This window comes from Tursiops truncatus, chromosome X, assembly GCF_011762595.2.
Source record: "Tursiops truncatus isolate mTurTru1 chromosome X, mTurTru1.mat.Y, whole genome shotgun sequence".
Lineage (NCBI taxonomy): Eukaryota > Metazoa > Chordata > Mammalia > Artiodactyla > Delphinidae > Tursiops > Tursiops truncatus.
This window is the reverse complement of record NC_047055.1, coordinates 68,096,787-68,110,779: the sequence shown is the minus strand read 5'-3', so window position 1 is coordinate 68,110,779 and position 13,993 is coordinate 68,096,787. Positions and strand designations below refer to the sequence as shown.

At 35.0% G+C, this 13,993-nt stretch overlaps 1 protein-coding gene across 1 annotated transcript in view; it reads left to right on the top strand.

Annotated features, from left to right (window-relative positions):
• CHIC1 (cysteine rich hydrophobic domain 1) overlaps nucleotides 1-12,227 on the top strand; it is a 41,765-nt gene extending 29,538 nt beyond the window's left edge. Inside the window, exons 4-6 of the mRNA XM_004327689.4 lie at nucleotides 4,140-4,196; nucleotides 4,452-4,511; nucleotides 5,836-12,227. Of these exons, the coding sequence (XP_004327737.1) occupies nucleotides 4,140-4,196; nucleotides 4,452-4,511; nucleotides 5,836-5,886 (168 nt within the window). The 3' untranslated portion in view covers nucleotides 5,887-12,227. The remainder of the gene's footprint in view (nucleotides 1-4,139; nucleotides 4,197-4,451; nucleotides 4,512-5,835) is intronic.
• Nucleotides 12,228-13,993: the final 1,766 nt, after the last annotated feature.

The window sequence follows — 13,993 nt, the reverse complement described above, 5'->3', positions numbered from 1 at the left end:
CTTAACAATATTAAGTCTTCCAGTCCATGAACACAGGATTCTTTGCATTTATTTAGGTCTTTAATTTCTTGTAGCATCATTTTGTAACTTTATGTGTACAAGTCTTTTGCCTCCTTGCTTAAATTTATTAAGTATTTTATTCTTTTTGAAACTATTGGAAATGTAATTGTTTTCTTAATTTCTCTTTTGAATTGTTTGCTGTTCTTGTATAGAAGTGCAACTGAATTTTGCATGTTGATTTCATATCCTGAAATGTTCCTGAATTTGTTCATCAACTCTAACAGGATTTTTTGTGGATTCTTTAAGGTTTTCTGCACATAAGATAATGTCACCTGCAAAGAGAGATAATTCTTCCTTTTTATTTGGATGCCTTTTATTTCTTTGCTTGCTTAATTGCTCTGTCTAGAATTTCCAGTAATATGTTGAATAGAAGTGGCAAGCATGGGCATGTCTTAGAGGAAAAAGCTTACAGTCTTTCACCATTTAGTATGATGTTAGTTGTGGATATTTTTTTAACCTAAAACCAGGGAGAGTGGGGTCTGCTAATATTCCCCATCTGTCAAATCAACCGAGAATATATCTGCCCTAGGAAGCTGGAAAGGTAAGAACTGCCACTCAGTTGTCAAACCAACTATAACAGCTCTCCCACGATATGGATGTGTGCCAAAAAGGGGGGCTGCATTCTTCACCAACTGTGCTGCCTATTTTGCAGAAGTTGTAGGTAGGGAAATGGGTGCTGCCCTGCTGCCACCACCCACTTGATATAGGCATTCTATAACACAGAGCTGTGGAAAATGGGATCTGCCTATTTTCACCATCTGCCAAAACTACCCAGAAGAGCCGTTCCACTCTAAGTATCTGGGAGATTTGGGAACTGCCTGACACTCAGCTCCCAAGCTTGCTTAAACAGTTCTTCCACAAGGCAGAGCTGTGGATATGAGTATAGTGCCTAGCTCTAATACCAAGGCTTCCCACTGTTCTTACTTATTTTCAATAGATTTTGTTGAATGAATACTTCTCAGTCTGTTGTAAACCCTTTGATCAATCTCTGGAACATTTGAATGATTGTACTTACTAATACTGACAAATTTAATAGTTGTCTCTCCAGGGAAGAGACTTTCATAAGGTCCTCACATTGGCATTCTGGATGGGTTCTTACTATCTTGATGGTATCTTTGACACACAAAACTTTTAATTTGATTAAGTCAAACTTACCTCTTAAAATTTTCTTGCTTGTGCCTCTTACATCATATCTAAGAGGGCTTTGCCTAACTCAAGATTACAGAGGTGTACTCCTGTGCTTTCTTCTAGTTGTTTTAAAGTTTAATTTCTTATGATTCAGTCTTTGATCCATTTTGAGTTAGTTTTTGTGTATGGTGTGAGATAGGAGTCCAATTTATCATTTTTCTTTTGGATATCCAATTTTCCCATCACCATATGTTGTAAATGCTATTACATGAGTCTTATAATTCATGAATACATATGGGATATTTTCCATTTATTTACCTCTTCTTTAATTTATTTTAGCAATGACCAGGGATCAAGCCTGGACCCCCGGCAGTGGAAGCACAGAGTCCTAACCACTGGACCACCAAGAATTCCCTTTAGCAGTGTTTTTTAGTTTTCAGTCTACACATCTTATACTTCTCTTGTTAAAGTTATTCTTAAATATTTTATTCTTAAATCTGTGTGAATAGGAATAAATTAGGAGAATGGGATTAACATATAAAAAGAAAAAATCTATTGTGAATGGAATTGATCTTTTACTTTCATTTTCAGATTGTTCCTTGCTTGTACATAGAAATAAAATTTATTTGTATATGTTGAACCTTGTATTACTTTTCTATCTAGCGTAACAAATTTCCACAAACTTAATGGCTTAAAACAACACCCTTTTATTTCACAGTCAGAAGTCTCGGTACAGTGTGGCTGGCTCAATTGTGTTCTCTTATTAGGATCTCACAAGGCCAAAATCAAGGTGCTGGCAGGGCTGCATTCCTTTCTGGAGATTCTGGGAAATAATTTACTCCCAAGCTCATTCAGGTTTTGGCAGAAATCATTTCTTCCTTAGACTTTCTATGTGACCTTTCCATCTTAAAGCCAACAATGGTGGTTTGAGTACTTCTTGTGTTTCAAACCCCTCTGACTATTCTTCCATCAGCCAGAAAAAAATTCTCTGCTTTTAAGAGCTTATGAGATTACACTGGGTCTGCCAAAATAATCTGAAATAATCTCCCTATTTTAAAGCCAAATGACTAGTAACTTTAATTATATCAGCAATGTCCCTTTTGTAATGTAATGTAACATTCACAGGTGTAATTCCAGGAGGTGAAGATCATGGAGGCCAGAATTCTACCTACCACAATCTTGTTTCTTGCAAATTTGCTGAACTTATTTATTAGTTCTAGTAGTGCTTTAGTGGATTCCTTAGAATTTTCTCTATATAAGATCATGTTGTCTGCAAATGGAGATGGTTTCACTTTTCCTTTTCCAATTTGGATGCCTTTTATTTATTATTTTGTCTAATTGCCCTGGCTATAACATCTAGGACAATGTTGAATAAAAGTAGTGGGAGGAGATATCCTTATCTTGTTCCTAATATTAGGAAGAAAATATTTAGTCTCTCTCCATTTAGTGTGATGTTAGCTGAAGGTTTTTCATAGATGCCCTTTATTAGGTTGTGGAAATTCCCTTTTATTCCTAGGTTTTTTTTAGGATTTTTATCATGAATGAGTACTGTATTTTGTCCATTGCCTTTTCTAAATTTATGAAGATGATCCTGTGGGTTTTGTTCTTTATTCTATTAATATAATGTATTACATCATTTTGTTTTTGTGTTCCTAGGATAAATTCCACTTGGTCATGATATAATGATTGCTAGTGTTTTGTTGAGAATTTTGCATTTATATTCATAGTATTATTTCTTCTTTAACTGTTTGGTAGAATTCATCATTGAAGCCATCGGGCCTGGGGTTTTCTTTGTGGAAAGATTTATAACTACTCATTCAATTTCCTTATTTGTTACCCATCTGATTTTGTTTAGAGAGATTGTATCAAGTACAGTGGCCCAGTAGTATACTTTAACTGGCATTGTTGCTGATCTGGCCCACTGGAGATGAGCTGAGTACAATTGTCATTGTTAACTTATGTGGTTGAACAGTTAGAATAGTTTCTTCTGTTGGTGCTTTGGAAATCATGTCAGATATAGTCTGTTTGTAAATCATTTAATTTTAACGAGTAGTTTTAAAATTTAACAATGCCTACTAGCCTTTTTTATCAGAAACCTTATAACCCCTTTCTTAAAAATCAAAAATGCCTAACAATCCTTAATTTTAATGTTTTTGAAGGTTTTGCAAACTTTTCTTACTCCTTGCAAAATATATGCACTCCAGATGGAGAAACTTGTCCTCTGTCCTCCTGTTTACTACAGTGCTGCTTCTGTTGTTTATAGTTTTTCCTCTAAATACAAGTTTTCCTACTGGCTGTTTTTATATTTCTTTTCAGTGGAAATTCTGATATATGTTGGCTTGTTTTATTCAACCTGTAGACATTGACTGACTGCTATTTGCCAGGTGTTGTGCTTAGAGCTCTGATAGGAAAATTTTCTATGAGTAATCAGATTAGCTTGGCATATTACATGTATATTAAAAAAGTAACCCTGTGAAAAGGTATATGAAAATCTAGATTTAGGTTCATAAATGGACTACTAGGAGTACTGGTAATGTTTTTTTTTTGTTTTGTTTTTTGGGTTTTTTTTGTGGTACGCGGGCCTCTCACCGTCGCGGCCTCTCCCGTTGCAGAGCCCAGGCTCCAGATGCACAGGCTCAGCGGCCATGGCTCACAGGCCTAGCCGCTCTGTAGCATGTGGGATCCTCCCAGACCGGGGTACAAACCCGTGTCCCCTGATCGGCAGGTGGACTCTCAACCACTGCGCCACCAGGGAAGCCCCTGGTAATGTTTTTATAATAGTCCAGTGAATGGACTCACAACACAGAGTAATTTGTACATATTTCATTTTGAAAAGAAAAACAAGAGGAGAGAATAATGGGATCTTACAAGTAAGCAGAAGAATATAGATACACATAGTTTACAAAGCTCTTCAATTCATCTTGTAACAAAGTCTTGATTCTTTCTCTTAGACCAGAAGATCAATTCAGAAGTTGTTAGAGTGGGAAAATAACAGATTATATCACAAGGTAAGAAAGTTTAAGCAAGTAAGTGTCCCATTCATACTTCCATTAATAAATTGAAAAAATGGGAATTTTTCAGGCCACAAAAGCATGGATTAGAGAACTAATACTCAATTTTTAATATATACCCTTTACAAAGTATTTTTAAATGCAATGTTTTGTATCTTATTCCTGGATTATTGTTCGGCGATTTATTCAAATGTGTAGGTAATAATTAGTGTAAATTGCTATCAAAATTCTTAACAAACTTTACTTTCTTAGCTTGCTTTGCACTGGAAGTTGACTAAAAGGAAATGTGAAACTAGCAATATGATGGAGTATGTAAGTATGCAGTTACCTTTAATTATATTTTTTGGATTCCATCCTGAATGTTACGTTGTACTATATTTATCATTTGTCAAATCTTCTTTCTACCTTTTTCCTCCTCAGCTTGGACTTTTGTCATTTGGAACATAGAGGTTTCCTTTCACCTTTTTTAGATTTGTAGCCAACATAAAATATCTTGAAAGCTGACAATTATTTAGATCTTAGAAAAATCTTAGCTAGTATGCTCAGATGAAAACACTGCATAACCTTAATCTTCTTTTTAACATACATGCAAACCATCGCATATGGTGATGGGCACAGCTGCTGCTGAACAAAATATTTCTAAATGTAATCTTGTCAAAACTTACATAAAATAGGAATTGACTTCTGAATTCTGGATTCCTTTCCCTGGCTTTTTTTCTTAGCTGATATTTAACTTTCAGTGAAGAAACTATAGATCCTAATTTTTTTTTTTTTGCTAAAAGCTATGCAATCTTAGTCATAAAGCATAAATCCACGTATAACCAAAGTGACAAATTCAGCATCATTAACATTCAAAAGAATATGAAATTTATCCAAGCTTTAAATACATGTAGTATTTACATGTACAAGCTTTTATATACATATAGTATATATTTAATAATAAACATTCCATTTCTATTTCATAAATAAGGATTATTATGTATCTTTCTCTACTTTGAATAGTTTTGGGGAAAATGTGCAAATGACCACAAATCTAAAATTCTCTATAGGTAAAATCTTATATAAACTATTGTAAGTTTATATAAATTTATAAACATCTTAAGTTTTTATTATTATATTTCCAAACCTGTTTTAAATTAAAATGTTTTAATCCACTTGAACACTTTATTATTTTTTACAAAAAACTTCTAAAAGATAGTAATACTCAACCGATATTAGCTGCTTTAATTGAAAAAATAGAGGGACGTAATATATATAAAGGTATTTCTTCTAATCCATGTAACAAAATTTTAATCCCTTCGACTTTGCTAAAAAAGAAAGGGGGGGATTGAGGGAAGATGGGAAAGACATTAAAATGTAATAGGGTTTGCTTTTCTGCACCTAAACAGTTACTGTAAATCAGGTGATAAAAGCTGTTAGCTACAGTAAGTAATTATGTTTTCCAGTTTAATTGCCAGTCTAATGATAATTTGTGGTAAGTTCCTTTTGTAACTGTTTTCTATATTTCACTTGCTTTATAGTACAGGATCAAAATATAGGCCTGTGAAAAATGATTATATACTCTCTGGGTTATATATAATTTATAGTAAATGAAAATTATTTTGTCAATATATTCTTGTTTATTTTTATTTTACAGGTAATACTAATAGAATTCTTACCAAAATATCCCATATTCCGACCTGACTGAGGGATTTTATTCAGTCACTTCTGTATTACCTGTCATTTCCTACCCTTAGTGCCTTGTAGATGATTTTGGAATGAAGATGGTCTCCTTTGCTGTGTTCAACTTATTCTTTATAATGGTAGAATATTCTCCTCACACTTTCATTTGTGTTGGTTTAAGAAGAAATTTTGCACATCTTTTTTGTTAAATGAGGCTTGTGTTTTGCACTGTCAATTTTTAAATAAATACACACACACACATACATATATGTATATATATATATATTGCCACTAAAAATAAACATCAGTGCTGGTGTTTAAAAAACAAAAACATGTTCTGAGCATGCTGCCTTATAATTTTCATACTCACTGTTTCTAAATATGCATCATTTTTCTAGGCTACTTAATGCTCTGTAATCCCTTACTGGACATACATAAATAAGCTTTTGGTAGCTTCTAGAAATGGTTTTACTCTTACCTGCTTTTAAAGGACATGTAATTAATAGCACTGGTTTTGTCCTGCACTTTGCTAAATTATCACTTATGTTAGTGGATAAAATATTTAAACTCCTTAAGACTTGTAAATATTGTCTCTTTGCGTAATGTAAAATGTGATATGCCATGGTTTACAGAATGTAATGTAACTCTTAATGTATTGCCAACGATTCTGCGTAGATTTTAATATGAATGAAGTTTGCAAGCATCCTTTTGAATGTAGAGACTGTTAACATGCTGTTTTATGGCAAAGCCATAATAAGTATGTTAAAAATTTCAGGTGTGGGCAGGGTTGCCCTTTGTAATGAGTGGATTAAAATTGAAATCATTGTCTGAGATCTGCATTGCACCTGAAACCAAGAACCTTATTTTTTCCATTTAATTCAGTAAATCCCATTTTGTCCTCTACTCCCACCCCCAAAAGAATTCATTTGACATCTGACACATTTCATAGCCTCAGTCTCCTCATTTATTTCTCTTTATGTATCCTTTCCTTCATTTGGAAATACACACAATTATGACCTTTAAGGAATGTTTCAAGATTTCAGACATCTTAGGAGGTGTCTAGACCCGCCCCCCATGAAAGCCACTGCTAACCCCTTTCTGGAGTTATGATAATCTACTTTGAGAAAGAGAGAGAGCTAATTGAAAAGCTGTACCTAAAGTGGCTGATTCATAATTGATTAAATACTCTTAATCCTCTTTTTGAGGATCCTTTGTAAACATTTGGATATTATTAATGAGGAAAGATAAGTATTTAGACAAAAGTATTTTAGTTTATAAATTAGCCACACGTTGCCTTTTCATTGGTATGTGCATATTTCTCTATTTCTCTTCACATTATTATGAGAGCACCACCCTCCAATTCTTCTAGATTTGAATTTTTAACATAATGAAAGCTTTACATTGCATTAATTCAACTTCAAATTTGTGCCTGTATATAGGCATTATTTGTAATTCTTAGTGCTAAAAATAAAGTATCTGGGACTGAATATTTTATTTATCATCTTAGTCTTAATTGCTTTTAGTTAACTTTTTAAGGCAAACATTCATCCCAGTAAAGAGAACAATCATTTCTTCATACAAGGTCAAGCCTTTTAAAGCCACTTTTAAAATTTGTGCCTAATTTGAAATCCACAGTCCTAGACCAGTAAAAGAAGAGGGGGGGGAAAAAGATACTATTTGATATGTGACTGTAATTTTTTGTGCAAACACTTTTCCACCTCCCTCTGTAGGACCCCATTATTACCCCCATACCCAGAATCTCTAACTTTTAATATATTGTGTGTGCCTGCAAAAATCATTTGTCTGTCTGCTGCAAAACTGAAGGTGTATTTTTATAGACAAAGTGGAAACCTCTGAAAATGCATACCAAATGTCTTGTTTTCTAGATAAGGTCAGGGAAAAATTGTATCTATGGTTTATGTTCCAGCTAGTATCATCAGGTTTATGCTTCAAACTGTGACAGTTTAATACCAAAATTGATTTCTAGCATAGTACAGAATTTCTAATTATCACTGATAGAATAATTACTTTTAAGTGTCAACCCTTATAATCTCATTTTTTCCTGTAAACTTAGAATTTGGCCATATGATGGTCATAGTAACTTTTTCTGCCATGTATAAATCACACTTGTTTTGCTCAAAGAATAGCGGGAAGTAGTGAATTGTTTCCATAAAACAAATAATGAGACAGAAATAGAGTGCATCTGGAGGTGACAGAGTATATAATTCAAGTTACAGTAGTATTTATCATAAAAAGCATTTACCAGCATGTGTAAACTTAATTTTAGAACCTCCTGTAGGGTACTTCCCTGGTGGTCCAGTGGTTAAGAGTTCGCCTTTCAATATAGGGGGTGTGGGTTCGATCCCTGGTTGCAGAGCTAAGATCCCACATGCCTCGCAGCCAAAAAACTAAAACATAAAACAGAAGCAATATTGTAACAAATTCAATAAAGATTTTAAAAAATAGTCCACATCAAAAAAAATCTTTAAAAAAAATAAAACCTACTCTAATAGCTCTTAAATTTATTATCTTACTGTTCATTATGCTGGTCAACTCATTTTCTTGAACTACTCAGAAAATACGCAATTTTCTTTTTTTCTTTCTTCTATGACTGCTTTTTCAAACTCTTTTCCTTTGGAGGGGACTGATTAGCAGTTGAGTATTTTGGAGTCCTTTAAGGGATTTGTTTTCGTTTCAGTGGTATTGGCAGCAGTGAATGCTAAAATGACAGAGTACACTGTGGACATTAACTTCTCCCCCATTGACCTTTTTTTCTTACATCCTCAGGATACAACATGTCAAGTTAATAAAGTATTTTTGTGACGTTGTTTTTAGGTTGAAGAAGCTAATTTTGAATTTCTTTGTTGCATAATATTTCTTTATGAAACCTGCGTAGATGTTTCCAGAGAAAATAACATGTACCTTACAAAGCTTTGAGGTTACAAGTTAAAACTGTTCCTTCTCTGACTTTCCATTATGCATCTCCACCTCCATAAATTGTGTATAAAATGAAATAAGCTTTAACATTTTTCAGCTACTTTTTGTTCCCTTCTACCTGCTATGTTAATTTAGGAAAGAGACCATTGTAGTTAAATGTTAGAAGTAGATGGAGAAGTGCCTTGTCTTCTTTGAATAAAGATAACATTTTATGCTGAAGGAAGCAGAATGAATGAATTGGTAAATCATTATATTTAAAGCCATCCTTTTCAGCTAAGTGTTAAGAATATTTTGGTAGTACATTATATTTCTTCTATTTATTATTTAAAGCTTGTTTCCTTGGATTCCCCCAATCATGAGATATATTAGTGAGAAAATATTACAGAACAGGACTGTCAGTCACTTACATAACTAGTATAATTCTAATGCTAGTAAACATGCAATTTAACATGGTTCAGGAAAAACAATGTCTTTGAAGCTCTACCAAAACCTACTTAAGTATTTAACACACTTGCAATTCATATTATTATGACCTGTAAACACTAATGTCTGATCAGCTAATCAAACTGTGTTACTGTTTAGCACTCTACCATCTTAATGAAATTTTTTCTTGTTTTTTCATAATTTGAGTGAAATTCCATGACATTTGTAAGCCTTCAAACAAATAGGGATTTTTTTTAATGTAAGAGAGCTTTAAAAAACTCATTAGAATTTTATTTTGTTTACATATAAATTGCCACTTAAAAAATCAAACCCCACTACTTAAACATAAAGCCTCTAACTAGTATTTTATTAGAATTGACTATATTGACCTGAGGGGATATAGAAATTGTATACACCCATTTAATTGGAGCAATTTCACATAGTGGAAATACTTTCTGCTAATTTGATAAGATGCTCAAATTCATTGAAATTAGGTCCTCTTATGCCCATAAAATTCTGCTTTAATCCATTTTGCAACAATTGTCAAATTGTTTGGGTTACTTTAAATGGTGAACTATTGAAAAATTTTCCACAAAAAAATGAATAGATTTTATTAATAATACCTGTTGATGTAATATGTGGACTGAATATAAGGAGATACATATATATGTATGTATATGTATACATCTCCATATCTTGCCCCCAGTTTCTCTTTCCTGATTCTGAGCCAGCCTTTTCATGTTTATGATGGCAGCCTGAGAATATGTTCCATTTTCTGTGGACTTTGTCAGATTCATACTATATGAGGAAATGATCTAATGGGCTCCAGGCAAGTCACTTACATTACATGTCAGTCTCTTCATCTGTAAAATCATGGGATTGAACCTAGAGCTGGACAGAAAATTAGAGGTCACCTGACATTCTGTGATTCTAGGAATCCTTAGGGAATGTTTACAGGATCTCAGAATGATTTTTCACAAATCTACTACCCTTGGTGGAAACTCTCAGTGCCCTGCGCACAGTAAATGTTTGATTTGCCAACTGGCTCCTAGCTGATGTGTGTTCATATCACACAGACTCAACCTGATGCCTGCTAGACCTCAGCCCCTCCATAGTGATATGAATGATTGCAGTTTCCCTAGGAACTGAGGAATGAGATCTATGGGCTTTACCTACATGGAATCTGACTATATGCAGTTGGTATCTGGGCAAGAATTATGGCTGTGACAACAATGGAGATATGATAGGACCCACTTTGACATTAATGTGAAAAAGAGTTTCATATCCTATCCAATATCTGCTTCAGTGTCTTATTTAGTTCCATATCCTCAAAAACATCTGTTGGAACAAATTGGTAATATTAGATGGAAAGGAAAGTGGTATAGAAGTCAAACCCAAGTCACTTCTGGTTTAATTCGTAGCTCTGCTGCTTAATTCCTCTGTACCTCATGTCCTCATTGTGGAAGTGGGGACAATAATCTGGACCTACCTCACAGGGGAATTGAGGATTTTTTCATATATTAATGTGCTTTTGAAATTGACTGAAGGATATATTGTACATCATAATTTGGTAATTTCTAAATAGAGTCCTTTAAGTCTATGTTGTTATGTTTTCTTTCTCAGTCACACCTTACAGAATGAGTATTGCAGTTAATCTATTCTTTTTGTAATTTTTGTTATTAATCCCTTATATGTTAACATGGGTAACTGTGTTATATTAATACTTGATTTAGGGAGGAAAAGCATGTGGATATAAACCAATGGTTCTCAACTTGGGGCAGATGAAAATAGCAGTGGGGTCGTTCTTGAACCTTTTTCAGTATTTCAAAAAGTTATACTAGAAACCATACATTTACCCAAAATATTCCTACTGCACAAGCCAACTAAGACATTGAATTACACACATTTGCTTATATTTCTTTGATTCTAACACTGGTTATCATACACTGATCAGAAACTGTGAATGGTGGTTATGCTTTTGATTAATTTTTTAAATGAGAAAGCCTATTGTTACATGCAATTTAATAAATAAAATACTTGAAAATATGGGGAAGGAATAATAAAGGAATCCTTATGGTAAAAATGTTGGGAGCCACTTTTATAAAGGAACCAAGATTATTTGACCTCTACAGGTTGCTTACCTAGTCCCTAAATAATGAAATGCTAGAGTGTATGTGTGTGTTTTGGCTAGTTTGGGCTATATAACTTCAGGTTAGAATTTGTCTTCATTTTTTTTCTGTTTCAGGATGATATAACTGAGCTAATTTATCTGGGTGTGTATGTGTAAATCATACATACACACACATATAGGATCGCAGATGTGGAAAGTGTTATAATGTCATGTTCTAGCATTGGAGTAAATATCAATATCTGAGTCTCAAAGTAGTTCTGTTTATAAAGTCAACATGATGAGTCAAGGCAATAATTTCTCAAATGTTCCTTTTATTCCTGCTTATTTTGTTTGCTTTGGTCTTTGCTTAAGTTTTTAATTTTTATAGTAAGCAAATAGTGTAAAATTGATTTAATACCTGGACTTTGAAACAAGTTACAAATGTTTGAAATTATATAACCTACAAGCTAGTTTGCCATCCTTGAACTAGCCACGTACAAATATGAGTCTCAGCTACAAAAACAGGAAATCCTGGTAGCTAGAAGGTGGGCATTGATAGAAATATTTGTTTGAAAAGCCTAGGATTTCTACTTTTTGGCAGAGGATTCCTGTTGGGACAGTTTTACCAGAAAAGGATAAAAATGAATATGTCCATTTAAGCCGAGAACTTTCATGCATCTTGTATTGTTATATAGCCTGTGGAATGAATCATTTTTCTCCCTTGAGTTCGGGAGTGACTCCCCTGGAAGAACTCAACCTATATACAGCTGTGCCAAAATGAAGGATACCTGCCTCTCTGAAACTTTCACTGCTGCTTCTGTCGTTGTTCACTTGTCAGATATTAAATTTTATTATCTCAGGATGCAAAATTACAATAAAGTGCAAATCTGTATTAATGAATTGTGTGTTCTTTGGTGCATCTTCCTTTCTTCCTTCCATTTCCTGCTTTCATCATTATAAAGTAATTAAGGATTCCTTTTAAAATGTTTGTTTTGCATATTGCCCCTTCCCACATTTGCTAGTGTTATGTCTAACCCTGTAAGTAATTCATGCTATCTGTTGGCTTTGGGGGCCTTTGTTGTGCCTGGCGTTTGGCATTTGGCTAAGTAGGAATTTGTTTCTAAACAACTTTGCGTTCACCCTGCATGCCTACTTGTGAACTATAAAAATAAAAGTACGGGGCTTCCCTGGTGGCACAGTGGTTGAGAGTCCGCCTGCCGATGCAGGGCACACGGGTTCGTGACCCGGTCCGGGAAGATCCCACATGCCATGGAGCGGCTAGGCCCGTGGGCCATGGCCGCTGAGCCTGCGCGTCCGTAGCCTGTGCTCCGCAACGGGAGAGGCCACAACACTGACAGGCCCGCGTACCGCCAAAAAAAAAAAATAATAAAAGTACAAGTGGAGTTCCACCTTACCAAGCATAATGTTTTAGTGCAAGAAATGTTGAAATGTGAAGCTACTTGGGGCAAAAGTTTTGACTCTTGTTAGCAGACTATATAAGACACTCAAGTGTTAACATTCTACTTGAGTTATTATTACTCAAGGTGATTAACATGCAATAATATTAGATTTTTTAAAAACTTATCCCAAACTTTTGCAAATTTAGCAAAACAGCAAATGTAACATAATAAGAAAAACTGTATGAAGTTTCCCAGTATCTTTGGTAATTGTACTGAATATTTCAAAAAGACTATAAATTTTAAAATGTTAAAGCAGAGATGACACACTTAAACCTACAGAGAGGTTTCATGTTTTGTTTTAAAATTCTTTTTTGGGGCTTCCCTGGTGGCGCAGTGGTTGAGAGTCCGCCTGCTGATGCAGGGGACACGGGTTCGTGCCCCGGTCCGGGAAGATCCCACATGCCGCGGAACGGCTGGGCCCGTGAGCCATGGCCACTGAGCCTGCGCGTCCGGAGCCCGTGCTCCGCAACAGGAGAGGCCACAACAGTGAGAGGCCCATGTACCGCAAAAAAAAAAAAAAATTCTTTTTTGAAACTTTACTATGTGGATGGATAAAAATCTATACTTTTCGTTGATAACTTCTTGGATGTGGAGTAGGATATGCTATGTAGGAAATACTTTTACATTGCATTTAATAGTATTGAGGGCAGAAGCCACATGCCTTTAAATCTGTCATTAAATAACATTTACCACTTTATGGGATGCTTCACTTACCTAAATGTAGGAAATTCTCTGGGAGATAGAGAATTCTTCAGTTGTAATTACCATAAATCTGAGTTGTAATCACTGTTCTATCACCTGAGTGACCTCTAGCAAAAATCAGGACACTCAGTGAGCCTGATTTTATCCATCATCTCCAAGGTAAGAGGTTGGGTTAGATCAAGGTTGCAAACCAGGCTATAACCAGTCGTCAGACACACGTGTCTTTTTGACCTGCAGAATTTTTTTTCACACATTTTGAATTAGTTGCCAGCATTTAAGAGACTTCACATAGAAATCAAGATTTCTGGGCTTCCCTGGTGGCGCAGTGGTTGAGAGTCCGCCTGCCGATGCAGGGGACAGGGGTTCGTGCCCCGGTCCAGGAAGATCCCACATGCCGCAGAGCGGCTAGGCCCGTGAGCCATGGCCGCTGAGCCTGCGCGTCTGGAGCCTGTGCTCCGCAACGGGAGAGGCCACAACAGTAAGAGGCCTGTGTACCACAA